This window comes from Leptonotus elevatus, chromosome 14, assembly GCF_054856555.1.
Source record: "Leptonotus elevatus isolate MCC_2025b chromosome 14, RoL_Lele_1.0, whole genome shotgun sequence".
Taxonomy (NCBI): domain Eukaryota; kingdom Metazoa; phylum Chordata; class Actinopteri; order Syngnathiformes; family Syngnathidae; genus Leptonotus; species Leptonotus elevatus.
Window position 1 is genome coordinate 3180047 of NC_141252.1, and position 23803 is coordinate 3203849.

General features: G+C 42.0%; 1 protein-coding gene across 1 annotated transcript; it reads left to right on the forward strand.

Moving 5' to 3' along the window:
• The first annotated feature begins 803 nt into the window (after positions 1 to 803).
• mta1 (metastasis associated 1) lies at positions 804 to 23728 on the forward strand. The gene is made up of 18 exons (XM_086093999.1): positions 804 to 1032; positions 7174 to 7241; positions 8142 to 8235; positions 13900 to 14026; positions 14426 to 14489; positions 14572 to 14689; positions 15437 to 15539; positions 15692 to 15791; positions 16280 to 16468; positions 17125 to 17199; positions 17489 to 17547; positions 17957 to 18120; positions 18417 to 18568; positions 18647 to 18836; positions 20298 to 20390; positions 21242 to 21397; positions 22717 to 22856; positions 23130 to 23728. The coding sequence occupies exons 1-17, from the start codon at positions 1005 to 1007 to the stop codon at positions 22824 to 22826; spliced, it is 1890 nt and encodes a 629-aa protein (XP_085950125.1). The 5' UTR covers positions 804 to 1004; the 3' UTR covers positions 22827 to 22856; positions 23130 to 23728.
• The last annotated feature ends 75 nt before the right edge of the window (positions 23729 to 23803 follow it).

Here is a 23803-nt window from a genome sequence, read left to right on the forward strand (position 1 = left end):
GGGTGGGGAGGTTTAACCGACCATTCATTCAGCCCGTCCTGTTTAAAACAGGATAAAAATGTTCTAGACTAGCCTACGTCATATCAAAGTGACAGCTCTGTCATTGAGATGCAGAATTCCAGTCTAGCAGAAAAAGAAGAAGAAGGCCACAGAACTACACTGCAGCTTTATAAGTTCCATGTATTGGAAATGTTAGGAAATGTTAAAGAGACACTGCAAGATTAGTCGTAATTGTCCCCAAAAATTAAATTGCATATTTTTGGCTGCACATTTCATTTGACTTTCACTTTGTCAAAAAAAAAAAAAAGAGAAAAAAAAGTAACCTACATTTCAAGAAAACAAGGTCTTGAAAACAAATGTTCCTTTAAATATATATATATATATATATATATATATATATATATATATATATATATATATATATATATATATATACGGTATTAGGAAGGAGATTATATTTTGGAGTACATAATAATCATAATATTTTTGTAGAACACTTTAAATAATAAAATAATCATTTCACTATCCATCTATCTATCTATCTGTCTATAAAACTTGATAGAAATAACCTGGTAAGAGGTGGCGCCTTAGTCGGTCACGTGACACTCGGCTAACTCGGCTCTATTTTAAAAACAAGCAAGTAGCAACCGAAGGGGTTCAAAAACAACAACAACAACAACAACAACAACAACAACAACAAAACTGACAAAACACAATTAAATTAACTAATTACCTGGTAAATGACAAAGGTCGATTTTTTTCTGGACGAGGTTGGGTCGTCGCCCGCTCGACTCGAGTGTACTGTCTCTTTAAGGTCTCCAAGGCTGGTCTGTTTCGTATTGATCCGGCCACCATTTTCCAACACACATCGGCGGCAGCGCAGCTAGCAACACGGCGGCCGAGCGACAGCCAGGGAAGCAGGCGAGCAGGGAGACAGCGAGCCGACCCACCCTCACGACCCGGAGAGAGGAGGCTTCCTTCGCCTCGGCACCGGCGGGGCAGCCATGGCGGCCAACATGTACCGGGTCGGAGGTAAGACAAAGTGGGGGGGAGGCGACGCCACCGCCACCGCCGCCGCCGCCGCCGCCGCCAGCGGGGAGGTTTGTCTCCCTTCAGTCACTCACCAGTCAGTCAGTCACGGTTTGACCCGCCATGGTAAATTCTCTCTTGATGCATTTGTCTTTTTCCTCTTCCTCCTCCGTCCTCCGTCCTCCCTCCTCCGCCTCCTCTTCTTCGTCCTCCTCCTCGTCGTCAATTTTACTCCCTGGAGGTGGTAATACAGCCTTCCTCATGATGATGACTCGCGGTGGCGATGAAGAGTCGTGTTTTTGTCTAACTTATAATGAGCGACAACTACCTCTTCAGCCGAGCAGCTGGCATCGTGAAAAGTTATTATAAACTATTTTTTATGTAATGGCTTTATTGGTTACAACGCTTTACTGTTTCTAGATTATTTTTGTACCTCCCCCTCACAAACAAAGTGAAGGCATGGAACTCGGGTGTGGATTTAATGATCTGCTAAAATGGCTTTAAAAATGTCTTCGTGACAAAATGAAGGTGAAGCACACGAGACAAAACATTAGGGACACCTATGGGAGGGTGGGAATCCAGTAACAATTGAAATAGTAGCCGGGCAGCGTCAGTTGCTAAGAAGTTGAGTGTCACGTGTTAAACCCTCTACCCTTGTCCTGTCATTCCAGAATTCCCTAACGCACAGGCGTTGTTCGATTCTGATTGGACCCCAGAAGGCAAAATATCACCGGGACAAAGTCCATTAAATTAGTTGTTGAGCAACAATTGCCCTCGACGCAAAAAGTTGGGTGACTGGTGTTAAAAATAACACCCCTGTCCCGTCATTTTAAGAAGGTGGAATAGTGCAGGGATGACATCTTTCCTCTCAAGTCAGACACGTTAAAATGCCGGTGTGACGTATAATATAGTTGCCAGTCAATAACAGTTGCTTTCGATGTAAGCAATTAAGTGTCGGGTAAACTTCAGACCCTTGTCCCGTCATTCCGGAATTCCACTTCATAAAGATAGTGGTATGCTTTGTTGACATTTTTTATATCCCTCCTCCAGAAATACCTTTCCGATTGTTTTACTCTAACAATTGAGGACTAGTGACAACTGCCCCCTATGGTATGGAGGAGTATTACTTGTCACACGTGCGCAGAAGGTACGTAGTAGTCGGTGTTGTGATCAGTTTGTTGCGGTGTGTATTTTTGTCATTTTTTTCCCGGAACGACATGCCGGCACGACATCGCGTCTGACTGAAGTCGGATTGGTGTATAGAGGTCATTGCACTTTGTAGTCTTTTAAGCATTGACTGTGAAAAAGTCCCAAAGTTCTAACATATAAGCGAGGTAAGACAATTTGATTTCTATAGTGAATTTCATACGCAAGGTAACTCGATGTGCTTCACATATTTGAAGTACAACATTTAAAAGCATTTACAAACATGAGAGTTAAATATATTAAAAAGCAAAGTAAAAAAGTATCTTACTAACATAAAATAAAAAGTTTTTTTTACAGCAAAACAAAAAGTTTGGGGGAAATTTGATTTTAAAAAATTCGTCAAAATACCTTAGTCATAGGTATGGGAATAAACATATTTTTTTAAACAGGATTTAAAAGCAGTTACATTTGGTACTGACTTCTTTTGGCATCTTGTTCCATTTGCGAGCAGCATAACGGCTAAACGCAGCTTCACCGTGTTTGCTTTGACCTCTGGGCTACACTAATTTACACGCGCGTGGCATATACATAAGTCAGTATATCATAAATCAGATTACATCGATGACGCAAACAAATCTGTGTCTTGATCACTTCAACTTTTCATGATATGTAATTGAGGACTGCAATCCCTTAGCACTGAACTTGTGTAGAAAGCCTCCTGAATGAATGAAATTATTTTTATTTTATTTTTTTATACCCCAAATTGCAGCTTTTGCGATTTTAACATTGCATTCAACCACATTGCGATGTCGGTTTGAATTCAATATTAGATTAGATTATTTTTTTCTTCTTTTTTTTTTCTTTAAAAACTACAACAGTTGTCTCATTTGTGATCTGCGAGTTAGGTTTTCCATTGAGGTGAATTTGAAGGAGAACCATAACGTCTCACTTCCCTTGCCTCGATTATGTTTTTAAACAAATCAGTGGAAACGAAAGTTTGTCCCCAAAGTCTTTGTGCTGTGGTTAGCTTCCCCGTTTTGCCGCATTTGAGGGGCAAAGGCAGAACCACAACTCCACAATCTCCCTAAACCTTGACTCAGTCATTGTCATCCAAACATGTTTCGTATCAGGTGTCATGATCCACAACGGCAAGCCATGACAGATTTAGTACAGATGGCTACGCCAGCTTCAAGCATTCAAATGATGTCGTTTGTTGTCGTTTCTCCGCTTGTGGGGAAAAAATAGCACGCGGGGGCTACCTGAGGATAACGTCCGCCAGAGCGGTGTAGAAAGTTAACACTTCACCGATCAGCAATTCTGCTTAGTGTCAAATTGTCAATACCATCTTGTGTTGAAATGTGAGCGGTTACGTTTGAGAAGGTAATTTGCTTTGTGTGGAGTATAAACGGCTGATTAATGGGATTTGCCTGACCCGTTCTCGTTTTAACTCCTTGGATTGTAGCACGCGATCTGGGATGCATTTCTGTGTCGCAATTAGGCCTAACGCAGCCACAAACAAATTTGCCACTGAGTCTACATAATCGTATTGCATAATAAGCATACTGCTTGCACATTCTCTTTTTAAATAATAATCCCGCCAAGAAGAAATGTTTGATTGAATGTTTCAGTCCAACTTTTTGCAGCCCTTTGAAAGATGGCCGCCGCTTCGCTTTGCAAGACAATGCATGCCCATCTCGGGAAAAGCAGCGACTTCCCCGAGTGAATGAAGCGGGGACAAAGGCCGCCTCGGCAGGCCTTGATGTCTTTGTCCCCCCAAACCCCACCTCACCTCGCCCCACCCCCTAACCAATCTCCTGGTGTGGGCCGCAATCCGCACTTCCTGCTCCCGCTGTCCGGCTTCCCACCGCTTGTCGTAGGAAAATGTTGCCAACAAAGCACTGGCTTTACTGTCCGTCTCATCGTCCCAGTGTCCTAGATGTGCGTTTGCTTTGGACCGGAGTCACCCAAATCTCGGATGTAGACTTGCGAGGGACACTCACAGGGTATGTTTACATCACCACAAACTCGTCAAGACATGGAAGCTCAGACTTTGTCGAAGCGATCCCTATTCACACGTATGCAATAATGCATGCACAAAAATATTAAAATCCTGTCATGTCTGTGCCAGACCACCAGTTGGTGATGTCACTTTGTAATGAAACTACAGACAGGCCAGTGCAGGCTGACCTCTGTGTACGACTGTTGGAGATAGCGCTGACATTGGGCATTTTGACGAATATCTGTATCTGACTTTTTTTAAATCTCACTGTTGATATAAAGTAAGTCTAAAACCATTTTAATCTCAATGAGCTATTTATTTCAATTTTCAGTAAACTATAAGCAATGCTACTGACCGTGGGAACCTTCTGAACCATTTGTTTTTGTTCGACATTAAAACAAAGAAATGTGAAAGTTTAGGATTTCAGATATTTTAAAATTTTGGGGGGAAAATATTTACTGTAGAAAACTATAGTGAGCTATGGTATTTACTTACGTAAGCTTCCATTGAACTTTTTAAGAAGTACCGATAACATTGGGAGCTCCCTGAACGTTTTGTTAGAAATTTAAAGGGATGTCAATTGTCTAGGATTAAAAAAACAAAACAACTTTTACATTTTAAAAAGTTTGAAAATGTGTTCAATAAACACACTACAGACATTACAACAGAGTCAACATTGGCATTTGTATTAAAAAAAAATATTACGCCAATATACCCCCCCCCCTTTTTTTTTTCTTTTTCTTTTTTTACTGAAAATGAATATCAGCTTCAAATATCAGTTATCGGCCTCCTTGACTACGAATAATCGGTATCGGCCCTGAAAAAAACATATTGGTCTATCTCTAACGACTATACTGACGTGACGTTTTGAGGTTCTTAATGATGCGCAATGAACTAGTTTGTGGTCATGTGGTAGACAAAGTCACACTCATTTACCACCGTAAAGTTATTTTAAAATAGGATGGAAATTCTTAAATGAAAATGGAAAAATTCTAGCACAATGACGTCGTAATTTTTCGGGAGTCGCAATTCCACAAGAAGAATGTCCCAAGCTTTCACAAAAGGCTTTCTCAATATTAATGTTTTAATTGTTCAAGATTAAACTCTTAATATAACCCCTCAAAAAGTTATTTTACAACAAAAAATATTTTACAACCTTTCGGTACCATGTGTGGCATTTATTCTCATGGGTACGACTATCTCGTTGCTAATCTTTTTCAAACATTTTCCCCTTCACGATTGTGTCTCGCTGGCCTGGTTCAAATCAACTCAGCAGTCTCTCTCGGTAACACGCCTCGATTGGCTCAAGCGAACCTCGACGTCATGGTCTCGGAAGACCGCCGGTTGGCCGACGTTAGAAGCTGGAAGGGTTGATGGAGCGGGGGGAGGGGAGCTTTTATTTCCCGGGTTGAGGCGGCAGGAGGGATGATGGGAAACGGAGAGAGATGGAGCGACGCTGCTCAGGCCGCAGGCTCGCTCACGTGGTGGAAACTCCCAGCAGCGCCACTCTCCACTTCTTAGAACTTCTCAGTCATGACAACTGAACTTTGTTGCCCAGATGGCAAACAAAGAGGACGACCCAGCGCCTTCTACCTTTTTTGGGGGCGAGAAAAGCACGAGGAACACTTTCATTGTGTCACGACGTCATCTGGCTCGTGATTTAATTGCTCCCTAGGAACCGCCGCAGGCAAACGTCCATGTTTGTTTTTTTCGGTGGTTTGAATTAGAATAGTCTGATGATCAGACTCGTGTCTCCATGATGTGATTCACGCTTTGATCCGTACAAGACGGCAAAAAGAATGGGCAAAAGAATTTTATTTGAAGGGGATTTTATTTGACCTGAAACCAAATAAAGCCTGATGAGGGCCCAGCGTACGCCGATATTTGTGCAGATGCCGTGGATTCGATTCCCAGCCCCAAGCCCAGATAAAAAAAAAAAAAATGGTTGGGTTGCGTCAGAAAGGGCATCCATCATTAAAACTGATGGGACAAGTCGAAAGCTGCATACATAGGACCCTGCATAAAAATAATAATGATAAAGTCATTTTATGAAAGTAACACTGTGATTTTCGGAAAAATCCATAATTGTGTGAGAATTACGTTGACATTTTACTGCCGACATAATTTCACTAAAATAGTAGCATGTTTATGAGAGATTAAGATAACATTTTCTTATGAAAAAATGGTAAATTCACAAATAATTATTTCTCGGGGTTAAAGCAGTGCTTCTTAATAATTTTTTTGTTACGCCCCTCCCAAGAAGAACAAGATATTTTGTCTGTAAAATTGTTGTAAGTGCAACTCTGCAGATGAGCTAATACTCCTAATGCACTGTTAGAAAATGAAAGCACCACTGCCACCTAAAGGAGTGGATGTGCAATTACTTTATTCTGGTACGGCAAAACGTCCCCCCGCCACTTCGTTAATGGTCATGATCATCGCCAGCACTGCAGACATGGCATCTGTAAAGACGAATTCTCCATGTCGCCATTCTGTTTTAAACAAATGGTGGAAGTATAAATGAGACTTGAGCACGTCGTCGCCCAGTGGGGAACATAGGTGGGGGTTGGGTGTGTGTGTGTGTTTTTTTTTTGTGCGTTTCGGGGGGCCCGCGAGGAGAACGGTAGCTCGAGGCAGTGGACCAAGCGTGTGGGGTATAATCTGACAGTGCTCAGCCAAGACACATGCCGGGCGAAGACCGGGCGCCCCACCAAGCCCGGGGGGGGCCTGTGGGGACATCCTGGTGAGCGCTAAGCCTCCAATGGGTCTGGACCCGTGCCAGCACCCACATAAACACGCATATACGCACACACAGGGAACAATAACGTTGTATGTGCGAGTCCTGAGATAACGTATGGCTATGGACATGAGTTCATGTTAAAATCGTCCCTTTTGTTTAAACGTTGGTTCATTCAAGATGACTGATGTCTTTTTTTTTTTCTTCTTCTTGTTCCCCTTTCACAATTTTACACCCCTCCTCCTCCTCATCCTCCCTGCAGATTATGTTTATTTTGAGAACTCGTCCAGTAACCCGCTGCTGATCAGGAGGATAGAGGAGTTGAATAAGGTGAGTGTGTGTGTGTGTGTGTGTGTGTTTTATTTATTTATTTATTTATTTATTTATCGATACGGTGGTGATTTAAAGTTCCGCCTCCTTCCAGAATGTAACTCCTTAAATAATTAACCAGCAGTCAGAGTCGGCCTGCGCGGGGCTGCGTGCTCGTTCCCGACGGCTCCTTCCGCTCAAAACAGTCCAGCGGTTTTAACGAGAATGAAGTCATTTTCGGAGGTTGTCGCCTGTGAAGAAGCGAACGTTGGGACAGCTGTTTAACAGCCGCAAGTTCACCCACTGCGGCATTAGGTGCATGTGGTCCTTCGTTTACGACGTCCCGACATACGCCGTTTTCGGGATTCTGAATGACCTGAACAAAAGCACTCTTGTCTGGCTGTCTGTCCGTCCGTTCGTCCGTCCGTCTGTCCATCTATTCATCCATCCATCCATCCATCTATCTACATCCATCCATCCATCCATCTGAGATGCTCCATGTCATTGTCATTACATTTGATTAGCAGTGCACTTTAGTTACACATACATGGCTGGCTAAGCGCCACAGATCAATGTCTAAATGACCATTATTGCTTTTTACACTTAATTATTTACCCAGCCACCCCCAACCCAACAAAATCAATACATTGCTGCCATCTTAAGCATTTGTACTGTAACAAAGAATGGCAACATCTAGGCTATCATGTTATGATTCCATGACGAAGGCCGACACTGCTTGGGATTTTTATGCCTTAAAACTACCCCACACTGTGTTTGCAGCCAAAAACTTAAGAATGAGCCTCTCTCTTTAAAAAAAAAAAGAAGAAGAAAAAAAAAAGCGTTTTCATTTATCGTCTGTGCTGTGTGTGCGTATCGGCACCACCTGTTGCTATGGTAACGTCGATTGTCTCTCCTCCGCAGACCGCCAATGGGAACGTGGAGGCCAAAGTGGTGTGTTTTTACAGACGGAGGGACATCTCCAGCACGCTCATCGCCCTGGCAGACAAGCACGCCAGTGAGTGACCGAGCGTAACTTTGGCCCGAAAACGTGCAGCGTGTACCCACGAACGACTCTGTTCAGTATTTTTCCTCGGGCTTCTTTTTTTACATTATATGTTGACGTCAAAAGAGATTGCAGGCCCTCCGCACAGCACTCCAGCAGCAATACGAGGACACCTCCGTGTGTGCATATTTGCCTTTCATTCCGTACTTTGAAAGTGGTTGTTGGGAGCCAGTGCGGTACGCCTAAAGTGCTGGCAGTCTTTTGAATTGCTTCCTGGCTCCTTCACAAGGACGTTGGCACTGGTGGAGAACTTTAAAAAAAATAAAAAATAGTGTTTGGAAACAAAGAGCTAATGAGAAATCTCTAACATGGTACAAGCGGTCAGCATTTAATCGACTATCAATAAACCGCAATGTGTTCCACCTACCATCCAGTGTTTATGATGCTGTATACCGTGAATCCACAATTAGCAAATAATAAGAACCCATTATTATTATTATTGTTATTATTAGACTTTTTATACGTATTATTTCATTCTTGTTAGAAATGTCTTACATTTTTGATTTATTGATCTAAAGGTATTCTCAATTGTTTATTTCATTTATTTACTACTTCTAGTATTTTGTTTTGTTAGTGCCCAGCTAGCCAATTGCAAGTGATTAGCGGTATACTTTCGCCATAGCCAATCGCGATCTAGGAGGCCCTTTTCGCTGTATCATTTTGTATCCGGCGTCAACTAGGAACAATGCCTTTAGGTGGAATTTTATGTTGCGCTACTCTTCTGCTAACAAAGCACCCTATGGAGCAGGGCATCCGGATGTCATCTTTGGGTGTTAACAGAAAGAGCACAAAAATAAGCAGATCGGTGCATTTTTCAGTGAAACGTTTTAGTAACTTTAAAGTAATTGTACTGCCGTCACTTTGTAGTCGCTTTTTAGTAGGCTACATCCCTACATCTTAAGTATCTCAGATGTCACTAGGGCGTTACAGGAACAACGTAAAACTATAGATAATATATAAATAGGTGCGCCTTTGAGCAAATAGTTGTAGTTAGTACCATAAATGTTGTTCGACAAAACAATCCACTTCGAATAATAACGTCCGTGTATTCTGTGTTTGTTTCTTCATCAATATGGTCGTCTTGTCTCGAGCAATGTTTTGGATCGGCGGCCCTTATCGGAGCGCCGGCATCTCAAGTTACCGACAGCGTTGATGCGAGACAAAAACAAGCGCAGCGTGCGACGAGAAGAGATGGGCACGGTCTCCTTTTTGCGAGCGCTTCCAGCTTTCCGGTGTTCAATAAATCAACGTGAGCCGTTTATCTTTGACTGCATGATAACATCGGCGTCTAAACATGAAGTGCGCGTGCGACGGGTGCAGACCTTGCTGATGCTGGGAGATCGGGAGTTGCCTCCCACAGCAAAATTGTGTTTTGAAAGTACCGTCCCACCAAAATATGGAAACAACAGTGAAGCAATATCTGACGAGAGGATTGATATTATACAGGTAGAAAACATGCCTCTAAAACCTATGGGTGACTTTAGAAGTTTTCCTGGATATTCAACAATATTGTAATGCTTAGCTCCTGAAGCAGATAGAAACATAATTCCAAAAACATTTCAGAGCTTATAAATGTGGCGTTCACACAAACGTAAGTTTATTATTATAAACTTTTTTTTATTTTTATCAACAAACAACTGTCGCATCTGCGGGTATATTTACCTTCAACACTGGAGCGTATTTGTAATAACCTCAGAGGATCGAGTGATAATTATTCGCCGTCCATTCCGTTACAAAGCCGTCGAAATTTTCAACATCCTCATTGTCTACAAACATATATCTTAACAAAATATCACTGTCGACTGGTTACACTGATTCGAAGTCTTCCCGCATCGTCGTCAATCGCGTCATTTATTTCAAATAAAATTCCAAGACATGCTACAAGGCCCATGTGACCCCCCCACGTGTATATTTTGATGCATTTCAGCGGCTAAGAGATCAAGAATTGGTCAAAACAAAATGACGTGTCCGCTCTCTCGGCTATAAAGGGAGAAGAGCGCTGGAGCGCTCCTGGCTCTAACGGCAGAAACGCGGTAATGTGCTGCCGGCCTTAATGGGTTAAACACAAGCTAGAGAAAAGAGTCTGCTTTCATGAAGTTAAATAGAAATCTGAATAATTACTGCTGATAGAGTGAAATTGGTTAAAACAATGACTCAAAACAACGACTCAATTATTAAAATAGTTGGTGATTATTTTGGTAATTGGTTAGTTGTCGATTAATTTTTGGTATGACCTTTTATGTGGATCTACTTATAATAGCAATGCGATAAGTGGCTGCCATCTTTGTGGATTTTTCTCCACACAAAAATGGATTGAGCGCTTTTAATGCCTCTAAAATCCTCCATAAAAAATACATCCAGTAAGAAACAATTGAGGACTGAAGTACATGACCTATTTTACTGCCGACACTGTTCTTATCACCAATAATGTTCAATTTGTGCTATTTAAGTAGAGTTCTTAGGGCAAGAGATGCCATTCGAAATGCTAATTTTGTGTGGCTTGGAGAAAACAAACTAATGACAACCTTAGAATTTTTTACAATTCAATGGTATACGTGGGTCAAATTTTCTCGCAATCAGAAAAAAATTCTGTGTTATGAGGAGTTTGCTTTCGAAGGATGCTTGAAAGTGTCCAAAAATGACCTTAAAATGGGTGCTGTTGCTATGTTGCTGAAAAAGTTGAGCAAAGGCTCCTTGTGGGGAGCTAAGGTGCAAAAAAAAAAAAATAATAATTTGAGTCGTGGTGAATTTAAATGTTGAAAGGGAGGAGTCAGGAGGATAAAATACCAAGCTGACCAATAAGCAAGCTGCTCTGATCGTGGGGTGGGCGGGGCTTCTTGAGGCCCCGTCAAGGGAGCGCTCGAATCTCTGCAAGCAAAATATTTGATCAATGACTCATAGCACACGCACATTAACACACATACACACACTCGTGCAACACATTAACATACACGCGCAGTTGGCCGCCATCCTCCACTGATCCATAGCGACGCTGAAATAAACCTACCCACAAGCCATTTCTGTGACTGGTCTATCACGCAACATGTGTAACATACACATGCATACCACCCATCCAGCCACACACACACTCAAAAACGCACACCCTCACACAAACACACACCCCCACGCACGCACGCACACACACACACACACACACACTTGACTGCTGAGACGCACACAGGATGTAGCCCACACCCATGCAGCCATGGATTTCTGTCTCCAAGTGCCTCACCGAACTGTTGCTGGTACACAGCCATTACTGGGAAAAAAAGAAGAAAAAAGAACGGCCTACTTTTACCTTAAGCTAACACTGTTAGCCTTCTTTTAGCATACGATAATGTTGTGTTGATTCTAGTTACCTCGTCCATGTCACGTGGACATAGACAACATTTATTTTGTTGGGAGATGTTGAGTTTCGTCACATATGTCACAATCCAGGTCGTAACAGCCGATGGCCATACCAAGCAGCTGACATAATAGCAATTGGAGTTGCAAGAAGCCATGATTTGGCTTTGACACCATGCTTAATCATGTTGCGTATTTGCATTGTATACGAAGTTGAAATTTAGTAGCAGTTGGACAAAAGTTTTAAAACCATTTAATCATTGAATGAGTCGCAGCTTCAAGTGAAAATTGCATTTATAGTCGCAGTAAAGTCAGCTACATTATTTTGAGCTCCACGTCTCGATTGGACGTTATGCTAAGAGTGTGCAAATTCAAAGTTACTTTCGTTCAACAGGATAAATAATGGAAAAGATGATCAATTACTAATACAAAACACCTACTGCCCGAAAAGAATATTGGAGTAAAACGGCAGTGAAAATCAAAGCTTTTTGTCATCACAGTGGTGCGAATGAGGAGTCAATTTTCATTTTTAATACATTGCCAGAGATCAAGCTGACTTTAAAGCACAAACATTAAAAAGCTTGACTTTAAAATCACATTGGAAAATATCCTCTTTAAATTATACAGGAGTCTTGTCTGTGTAGTAGGATCGTCTAGAACCGAGCAAAGCGGGGTTTTGCCCCAACTGTGCGCAGCAACACACAGCAACACAGTATCCCGCAACCAGATTATTAGATACGTGATGAGAAATAAAATTACGCCACTTTTATTATTGTTATTTTTTGTATCTATAATAGTTTAAACCCTAATGTTACTCCCCAAATTATGATCCCAAAACAAAGTCATATTAGAATATTACCCTTAAAATGCTGTTCATGATAGCCAACTGGCCACTTGTCCATGCTAGCTACCCATCCGCTAACATAGCACCTTGTAAAAGAGCAGGGTGTTTGGATGGCATCTTAAGGTGTTGCAGAAATATTATATATAAATTTTTGTTTTGATTTACTTGAGTTTGTGTTTTGCATTATGAAAACGTAAAAAATATAAATACATTTATGTATGCCCTACTGTCATATGGTGTTCCACAGGGTTCAATTTTGGGGCCCTTGCTGTTTTAATTGTATTTGCTGCCCCTGGGTTCCATCTCAAGAAAACATGTTATTTCCGAACACGCCCTAAATAGGAACATCTTTGGAAGAATGTATTGAGTGGATAGTCAGTCATAGAACCATATTCAATGAAGTGATATAAACATATACAAAAACCTGCTCCATTACTTAAAGCAGTTTTGTTTTCATGAATTAATCTTTGGCCACTCGAGCGGCCTGCAGCAGGCAGCCAGTTGCTCATCTCTTGTGTAGTCAGTGGTTCGAGAGCCGCTCGTTTCAGCAGCTAAGTGGTCTGGACTGAGTTAAATGCGCGGCCAGCTAGTCGGCTCAGGCCTGCTCGCTGATTTTTGACACAAAAACTCCTCTCTTGCCATGTCGTTAAGGCGAACTCAGTTCGTTAAGACTGGCCCGGTAGCCTTGTAAGGCGACCCCATTCGTCAATAATTGATAATGGGCCTGGACAGGTGAGACGCAGGGGCAATTTGTGCAGGAGGTTGTGCGGAGGATTGCCCCGTCCTCCGCTCTGCCGCCAACACTTGTCTCACTCGATCCTAGTCTCACTTCCTGTTTGATTCATTTTTCCCAATGAACTTTATTCAATAAGTTCAGTTAATAATTAGCTGCTCGATGATGGCTTGAATGGTGTGTGTGAGGGTGGGTGGGATGCGTGTGTGTGTGTGTGTGTGTGTGTGTGTATTGATTTTGGCCACACATCCCCGCTTCTGAAAATCCCTTGATTGCTTTTGTTCGGCCGTGCGACTCCCTAGCTCTGTCTGGCCTCTAATGAAAGTCCAAATGAATTGGATCACGTACTCTCTTGCTCTCTTTTACTCTCTCGCACACGTTTTTGCTCTCCTTCTCCCACCAGATTTCTCTATTAGTCTTTCCCCTCCTCCTCTTTGCCATCCCGCTGTCTTCACACATCTTTCACCCTGTCCAATGTTTCGCCGCCATTGCTGCAACGCTTACTTTAGCCATTTCGGTTAGTCCGTCTCTCTCGCCTCATTCTTCCTCTCCTCTTTCATCCCACTCCATCCATAACGTGAGGGATATCATCTTAATCTTCTCATCTTAGTGTTATTAAGGCGATGTGGCCTCGCACTTAAATCTCAGGTTCCCCCAATTGTTTTGACTTTATTGAAAATTTCCCTCCTCCTAGGGGAGCTGGAGGAGGAGATGGAGAATCCCGAGATGGCCGACCTCCCCGAGAAGCAGAAACATCAGCTCAGACACAGGGAGCTCTTTTTGTCCCGCCAGCTTGAGTCCCTTCCCGCCACGCACATCAGGTACGCTGAAATATGGACACAATTAGAGCTTAAGACACAGCAAAACAAGCAGCTCAGCTGCCGTTCGCATTGAGCTTTAAATGTCATGAGGCGGCTGTTTTCTCCTCCTCATCATTAGAGCATTATTACCTGACATTTTCAAGCAGCAAATGATAAGTTGTTGATATGAATTCTTTTGGACTGTGTTGGTTGGTTGTTTGTTTAAGGGCGGGCATGGGTCGACAAAGTTTTCCCCTTCAAGGCCTGCACATGGAAAAAAGGAAGGACGCAGTTAGATTCTTAGCACTTTGTTAAAAATAATAATAAAAATAGTAATTAAAGATTGAGAATTAAATTACTTTTTTAATTTTTATTTCTTTATTATTATTTAGTTACTCATATCATGTCCTTAACCTCTAGGGGGAAATGCTGTGTGACGCTGCTGAATGAGACCGAAGCACTCAAGTCCTACCTGGACAGAGAGGTGTGTTCGTCACACAGAAGTTGACTGCTACTTTGTAATAAGACAAAGCAAATTTTGTGCAACTTTTTGTGCCCGTTCCCAGGACGCCTTCTTCTACTCGCTGGTATACGATCCCCAGCAGAAGACCCTGCTGGCCGACAAGGGGGAGATCCGGGTGGGCAACAAGTATCAGGCCGACATCACCGACCTGCTGAACGAAGGTGGGACCGACGCTCTCGTCTCGTGGCAGGTCCACATTATTGTTTGTGGCCATGTTTACACGTCTGCCTGATTTGTTCTGCCCTATTTGCATCTCTTCTTGCCGTCGGCATGAGTTGTTATAGAACGCAAACATTTGTTTGAATGTTAGTTTTAAGTGCATTACGGACGGTTCCACACTTTTGAAGTCAATAATAATAAAATGCGCCTTTGGGCACTGTTTGCGAGAACAAGTTGTTCATTGTGTTGTAGAGGGTGGGACAAAAGTAGGAGTAAACTGTTTTTTTTCTTTTTCTTTTTTTTTATTCATTTGATCGCTATGGATGAATCCTTCCAGCCATTCATCCATACCTTCTGTCCTCACTCCCTAAAATAAGGGAATACCAACTTTTGGCCAACCCAATATATATTATGTTAATTTAGTTGATTATGTTTTTAATGTGAAAATTAAATTATGAATATGTTTTTTAGTTTTTACTCCTAACATTTGCTCCCATGTTTAGTGGGGTATAACGGCAAAATTGAATTCATAGCAGGTGGGATTACAATTAGCGCACCTCGGGTGGGGGACACCGAGCTGGCTAATTACCCCACTTTAATGACATTTCCCTCCATTTACTTTGATGCTCAAACCGCGTTGCTCTTCTGAGTTTCAATACACTACTAAACATCAGGAGAATCTTTTTGGGAGAGAAAAAAATTAACATCACCTTTATTGGGCAATTACCATAATGTTGTACGTTGCGTAGGCGAGGAGGACGCCAGGGACCTGGAGAAACTGGAGGAGAAGATCTGGGAGCCCAGTAGCTCGCTGACGGAAAAGCAGATCGACCAGTTTTTGGTGGTCGCCCGGTAAGGTTGATGAAGTAACTGGGCAATGTTTTAAGCAATGCTAACAACTTGTGGTTACCCACAACCATGCATTTTCCTGCTTTTATGCTCTCAAGTAGCTCTAAAAATGAAGCATCTGTTCTTATTTTTTGCTATTTACGCTCTTCCATCAGGTCTGTGGGTACGTTCGCCCGAGCCTTGGACTGTAGCAGCTCCGTGCGCCAGCCCAGCCTTCACATGAGCGCTGCCGCAGCTTCCAGGGACATCACCTTGGTGAGCACAGTCGTCAGGTTGAACTGCTGCCGCGGCGCACGAGTAGCATGTGTGCTACTCAATTAGCCATTAGAAAGTTATTTGAGGGCTGTTAGTGCCCTGGTAATGTATAGTAAGAAGCTTCTAGTCCAGAGGCGGGCATCGAGTCCTGCAGGTTTTGCACGTTGCCCTTCTCCAACGCAGCTGATATACGATCAGCTCATCAGCAAGCGCTGCATAAGCCTGATAACGATCCTGTTGATTGGAATCAGCTTGTGTTGGAAGTGAGAAACCTCCAAAACCTGCAGGACTCCGGCCCCCGAGGACCGAGATTGCCCACCTCTGCTCTAGACCTTCAAAGCTGCTTGTCTTTCAGATCCCTTCTTTATATATAAAACATAGACATGTGCGCATGCACGCACTCTGGTTCATATACACACACGCACACACATCGACATTCTCACATACTCACTGTTCAGTTTTTCTCTCTCTCTCTCTCTGGCGTTTAGTTCCACGCCATGGACACTCTTCACGGCACGGGCTACGATGTGACGCGGGCCATCGCGGCGCTGGTTCCCCAGGGTGGCCCGGTTCTGTGTCGAGACGAGATGGAGGAGTGGAGCGCCTCCGAGGCCAACTTGTTCGAGGAGGCACTGGAGAAATACGGCAAGGACTTCATGGACATCCAACAGGATTTTGTGAGTAGATGGCGTGCTCTTTCGCTCATTACAATGAAATGAAATTGACAATAAATAGGGTGGGAACGCCCCTAATTGAAAAATCCACCCCAAAAATCTGGATTTTGGTGACACCGCAAGTGCCGAACCATGAGTATGCGGGTGTTCATCATTTTTAAACAAAAGTATAATAAATATTATGTACTGTACTGTATAAATAAAATGAAATGAAATAAATTTAAATATTTTATGTTCATATTTATATTTTCTAATTCAATATATAATATAAAATTTATAGATAACATTTGTATTATATTTTTAAACATTTTTAATATATGTATGTACAAAATATATGTCATATAAATTTGTATTTTATTTACTCTACTGTTTTATTATTATTTTTGTGCATTTTTTAAACAAATTAGTTGAATGCCAGACAAATGAGAGTAAATTAGTTGGAGGGGAAAAAAAGACAAATTGATGGAAAACCCTTTGAATGTTGTGACCTGTGTGCATCACTCTGCCACCTGGTGGCCATTTGCTGTGGGTGCCGCTCACCCATGTTCACTCGTTGGCCTTCTGTCAAAACAAACAGGACTGCCGTTGTAGGCGGGGGCCTCCATCTTGCATTAGATTCCGCAATTCTTAGTACATTTTCTCCTCTTTGTCCCTCCCAGTTACCTTGGAAGTCTCTGACGAGCATCATCGAGTATTACTACATGTGGAAGACCACTGACAGATACGTGCAACAGGTAAAAAGAAAAAGAAAAAAAGAAAAATGAGATTTATCTTGCAAAAAGTATGTTTATGTTGGATTGCTTCAAAGCCTTCAGTGCAACTGTTACCCAACGTTGCTTTTAAATTGTTCTGGGCCCAATTTGCCCCTCTCCATTTTTGGTTGACTCGAATCTATACATGAGACTACTTAGCATAAAAAATATGTCTGCTAAAATGGGGGGTGTGCTCATTAAAATAAGTTGTACTTGTAAACAAGCCTTATTCATGAATACTTAATGCCCTTGCTCTCTTTTTGACTTCCAGAAACGATTAAAGGCAGCCGAGGCCGAAAGCAAGTTAAAACAGGTCTACATCCCCAACTAGTGAGTTACACTATCTTGTCAACACCACAAGCTTGAGTTATGGTTTCAAGGCAGAGTTAGGGTTTTAAAGGGTTCGGGTTTGCAAGATGAGGTTGGGGTTAGAAATTAGGGTTTCAAACCTGGGTTAGAGTTACAATGTAGGGTTTCAAGAGAGGGTTAGGCTCCTAAAGTAGGGTTTTTAGCCTGGGTTCGAGTTTCAAAGTGGGGTTTTGAAAACAAGGTTAGGGTGTTAAGACAGGGGTAATGGTTTCAAGACATTATTATTATTATTAGGGTTTCAAATGATGGTCTCATGGCCAGGTTGTGATTTCAAAGTGGGGTTTCAAACATGGATTCTTACTTGTCATGGTTATGGCAGCTTTTAGATGGCATCAACCTTGTCCATACGCATTCTGTGCTCTTGCTGCAGCAACAAGCCAAACCCTAACCAGCTGAGCAGCAACAACCCAAAGCCGGTAGCCCTGGTCAACGGAGCAGCCGGAGCCCCCGCACCCGGACCACCCGGACCACCCGGACTGCCGGGTCAAGGGCCAACCCCCCCACCGCTCGCACGAGCCTGTGAAAGCTGCTATAGTAAGTTGTTAAAATTAGGGGAAAAGGGTAGGATTGTTTAAAAAAATAAATAAATAAATAAATAAATAAAATAAAATAACAGAATTGATCTAATTTGTATCCTTTTTACTATACACTGCTTTGACTTAATTTACAACTAAACTTTAAATTCTAAAAACTAGAACTAAAACTAAAATAGTTAGAGAAACACTTGAAATTTGGGTCAAATTGACCCAAAAAAATAAACTTTAAATTGGGTCAATTTGCCTCCCAACATAAAAGAAGGGTTACAAATTGTCACTGTTATGTCTGTGCAGCCAACAGTTCCTACCAGTGGTACTCTTGGGGGCCTCCCAACATGCAGTGTCGCCTGTGCGCTTCCTGCTGGACATACTGGAAGAAGTACGGCGGGCTGAAGATGCCCACCAGGCTGGACGGGGAGCGACCCGGGCCGAACCGCAGCAGCATGGTACACGCACACACGCACATACTGTATGCCATCAATCCCACAATGCAACTGTCCTCACGTCCCCTTTGTTACATTTAGAGCCCTCACGGCGTCCCCCTGCGACACAGCGGCAGCCCCAAGTTCGCCGTCAAGACGCGACAGGCCTTCTTCCTGCAGACCACCAACCTGACGCGGGTGGCGCGCCGCATCTGCCAGGACATTATCAAGCCGCGCTACCTGGGCCGCCACCCCTACCTCCCCGTCAACACGGCTGCCATCAAGGCTGAATGTAAGCTGAAAAGTAAACCCGCGTTCCGTACCCACATGCAATTGGTGAAAATCTGCATGTCAATATACAGAACTTACATTTATACTTGTGGTGCAACGTATCATCATTGATCCGTGGTTGGTTCGGACCAGGCCCCACAATTCGGATCACCCACGATCCGCGGATTGTTTGGTTGGGGGGGGGGGCAACATTCACAATGGACACCATTCAGCCATGTCAACGAAGCTGAAACATACTCAACATAACACGCTAAGCCTAACTTCAAAATAATGTTTACCACATACAGTAAGTATACAATGACGGCAATGCAAATAGTACTTTTACATTGTAGTTGGCCCACGTCGTGGCGTGTTGGCTAGCTTGACTTCCCTTTTAGACGTTTAGGCTTTCTTTATCGTAGTTTTGAGCAACATTGTAGTTGCGACCAACATCAACACAACGCTATCTCGAACTCATATTTAATCGCAAATTTAGAACGCTAAGAAACTGCTAAATAATTACGCCGTCATTTTATGAGACAGCAGAAGTCTCCGAGGTAAGTGGCTAGCGGCTACCTGTTAGCATTACCAATGAGTGTCTGGCTGATAGCTGTAAGTGAGTTTGACAGCTGGTACCCGATGGCTTACTTGAATTATTTTTCAATATTCTGGACCAAGGCGACTTTGTAATTCACTCTCCATGTTTAAAAGAAGGGAATGTGCCTTGAATTGCACTTTGAGGTATTTTCAGAATTATTAATAAATAAAATAAATAAAACTTCCTCATTTATTTTATTTAAACACATTTGCTCATTAAAAAAACTTTTTTTTCTTTTTTTCTTTTTTGATCCGTGGCTCAAATGATCTGTTGCACCACTAATTAAAACTATGTTTTTATAAAGTACAAGATTAGAAATTGGCAATTTCCTCATAAAAATATTTTATGATAATTCTTGGTAGGCATTTTTCATTGAATATTGAAAACCTATCAGTAGCCCACTCATCAAGGTTTGACTATCAATGCCACAAGATGGCGACAAAGCACTTATTTCTAATAGACAAGGTTGTGACCTAATAAAATGAAACTCCTCCCTTCAGTTCAATGTTGTTGCATGGCATAAAGATCCCACCCGATAGCGCCCCAGCAGTCATTTTATAGGAATATTTTGCTTCCAGCAGATCACAGAAAATTTCCTATTTTAAAAATATGCACATTTGTATGTGCCGAACTGAACACATTGTAAACATATTTCAGCACATAACAAAATGGAAGCAAAGGGGGAAGGGTCTGGTTGAGTAGCGTGGGACATCGGCAGGCTGGCGCGAGTTTCTGAGTGTGCGACGCGACTTTGGCTCGCCTTTCCCACATGTCAGGACATACACTCTGGAAAAAACGGTTGACAAAATCTGCCGTGTAAGCTTGCAGTGATTATGGTACGGTGGCAATTTTGTGTCTTACCTCTAATCTGTCACATGTCCACAGGTGCACTGCGGTTGCCAGATAAAGACCCCGGCAAGCCTTCGCCGCTCAAAGCAACAGAACGCAAACCTCTCGAGTCGGTGGTTCGATATCTAGGTATGCTTCGACACTATCTCTTTCACCATCAGGTTGTTCCCATAGGAAGTAATGGGCTAGAGTTTCAAGTTCGGGCTCAGGTTTCAGTATCGGGTCCCAAATTAGGATTTCAAGTAGGTTTCAAATGATTGTTTCCATCCGTGGTTAGTGTGACGTTAGGAATAGTTAGGTTTCTAACTAGGGCTATGGTTTTAAAGCAGGGTTAGGGTTTTGAAGTAGGACTTCTTCACAGGGTTGCGGTTTCAAGCCCGAGTCAAGGCATGATTAGTGTTTAAAGACGAGATATACATTTCAAAATATTTTCAATATTGGACTCTCCGATTCAGACTTGTAGATAAATTAACCACTCTCTATAATTGTCTGTTCTACAGAACCTCATAAGTGACGTGGCGAAATAAAATTGAAATGTTTATTTTATTTATTTTTTTAGGACTACAAGCTTTCTCATTCTAATGAGAAACTGTCTCATTAGAATGAGAACGTAGTCCATGGCGTGCTAGCATGGGAGACCCTCTAGATACATTTCGGTTTGGATTTATGAGTGAAAATGTGGATCGAGTGCAGAATCTAGTGTTAGTAGCCTCGCGTGGACTGGACTGCAAGTGGTCACCATTAGGTTGTGTCTGAGAGACAATTAAAACGTCTGAAGTCTTGTAGTCTGCTAAATAAGTAACGACGTTTCTCATCCCAACAAGAAAGTTTGTCGTTCAAACGGGAAAACTTTCTCATCAGGACCAGAAATATATGTCGACACCCCCCCCCCCCCCCCCGCCCACATGCCACTTCAGGGGCTCTGCAGTATGCTGAAAAATATTGTTATGCATTGTTTTCCTGATGATGTCATCATACAGAAGCACATCCCCGTCCAGCCAAAGTGGAGGCACCCATTCGGGGAGCGTCCATCTCCATGGGCAGCCTGACGCCCATCAAGTCCTCCCCCATCCTCAACAACGGCTCACCCACCATCCTGGGAAAGCGCAGCTACGAACAGCACAATGGACTGGATGGTAAGAGCCTTGAAAATCGCCAATGCGCGTGTGGGCTCATTTTACAGTCTTTTGATGACCTCCGCCAAGGACTTTCTTCTTGAGCTTTTGCGGTTGTTTCAACTTTTTCCTAATTACATTACTACATTGTTATTAATCTCGTAACATTTTTTCTTGCTATATTGTTATGGTCTCTCTGAATAGTTTTTTTTTAAAATGTATTCTATTAACGTTCAGACTTTAATATAATATGAATTTATTTACCTGTTGGAAAAGACTAACTCATTCACTGCCATTGACGGCTATAAACGTCCAAAATTTATTTGAACTATTTCTATTAGTTTAACATTTTTTCCACTTTTGTTAACAATAGTATGAAAACATAGAATTTTTTTTATTGTACATTTAGAATAGATATGACATTTGTGATTAATCGCAAGTTAACTAGTGAAGTCATGCGATTAATTACGATTAAAAACTTAAATCGCCTGACGCCTCTAATTATTAATAATCTTTTCATTTATTTTTTTATTCATTCACTGCCATTGACGGCTATAAACGTCAAAAATTAATTTGAACTATTTCTATTAGTTTAACATTTGTTTCCCACTTTTGTTAACAATAGTATGAATTTTTTATATTGTACATTTAGAACAGAGGTAATATTTGTGATTAATCGTGAGTTAACTAGTGAAGTCATGCGATTAATTACAACAAAAAATTCTAATCGCCTCTTGCTTTTAATTTTTAACAATCTTTTTTATTTTTATTTTTTTATGAATTTATGGCAGTAAATGCTTTTAAAAGCTTAGGGCGTTTCTAATAATACCAATTTAACTTGATGAATGTTAGCATATAAAAGCATCAAACCCATTGGTTGTCTTGTAGCGCAATGAAGTGTTAAAAGTTTGAGAGTAGGCTGGCTGCTGGTGCTTGTTGTGTCCTACTTTGACTGTCCCCGGTGGACTTGATGGGGAAGGGAGCGAAGAGACAGACTGACAGATCAAGAGAGGAGAGGACGGCATTGGCCTCACTTGCTTTAGCTGGGGGCTATCGTCCATGTCGTCATAGTAACGGCGCAGAGGAAGAGTGAGAGGCTTGCTCGTCTGTTCTCATTGAGGTTCGGGCTCGCTAGAGTAATTGCTCTCTATAGCCGCGGTTCTCAAAGTGGGGTCTCTGCACCCCTTGCAAGTGGCAAATGATTTTGCAATAAATGATATCGTCAGATCATTAAAGTGACCCGTTACAGGCGACAGCCAGTGTTTAAAACCTTGACTTTTTTTAAAACCCACGGTAAACGAGTATATGACAATGGATGTGTTTTTCCTGCTGCATCCCAGGCACTAAATCCAAAGCATTGGCCCCCCAGTGGGACATCATGGCCAAACGCATGAGCGAAGTGGGCCGGCCCTCGGCTGCCATGCAGGACGAAGTGCACCAGCTGGACTGACGACTTATGTCCGCCACCCGCACCTGACAGGTGAAATTCATCCTTTTAAACAGTGCAACTTTTATGATCAGAATAAAAAAAAAAAGGTTTTTAACATGACAATTGAACTCTGGGTCTCAAAATTTTCAAGGAGATCGTGTCTACATACATGTGGAGGATGAAAAAAATACATTTCTCCCAAACAAAAGCTTTTCTTTTTTTCTTTTATTTTCAAATTATCTGTAAATATATATACATATTTTGAATTTGTATTGTTCCTGCAAAAACTTGTTTCAAGTTGTTGTTGTGTCCTTTTCCCTGCAGAGGGCGCCAGAATTCACGTTCCATTAAAAGGTTTGGTTGCTGAGCTCAGCTGGAAGGAATCGACTGTTTTTTTGTTTGTTTTTCCTTCAGTCGTCCAACGGTCCATCTCTTTGTACAGGACTGTGTTTATTACTTATGTCTCTTGTTGGTATTATTACAATGTCAAAATGTTTTTTTTTCTTTTTGCCGCCTATAATTCAGCTTCTTGTTCTTTGTTAGTGGACAAATGTTTCATGAGGAATGCTTGTGAAGTTAAAAAAAAAATCCTGTGGAAGGACTGTAACATAAGCCACTTGCAACTTGTATGTTGTTGTTTTTTTTAATGAGTCATTATTCCAACCCCCCGCCCCCCCGCGAGGAGATGCACTTTTATTTCATGACATGCGTTAACTCCGTCTTTTTGTTTTGTTATGGTTGTCATTTTGAATTTGAAAAAAAAAATAATGCTTTACAGGAATCTTGTGTTTTGCGTGCCAGGCCTGAGCGCTCTTTGGGCCAAGAGAGGTTTAACTTATTGAGAAGGACTTGCTGTTTTTTCTACCTTTTTCACAAGTATTGCATCTATGCTTCGATAATGTCATTAAAAAAGAGAGAGGGAACATTGATTTGCCCTTTGTGCTTTTTGTTTTGTTTTGTTTTGTTTTGTCATTGTGGATGAATTTAAAATCTTGGTT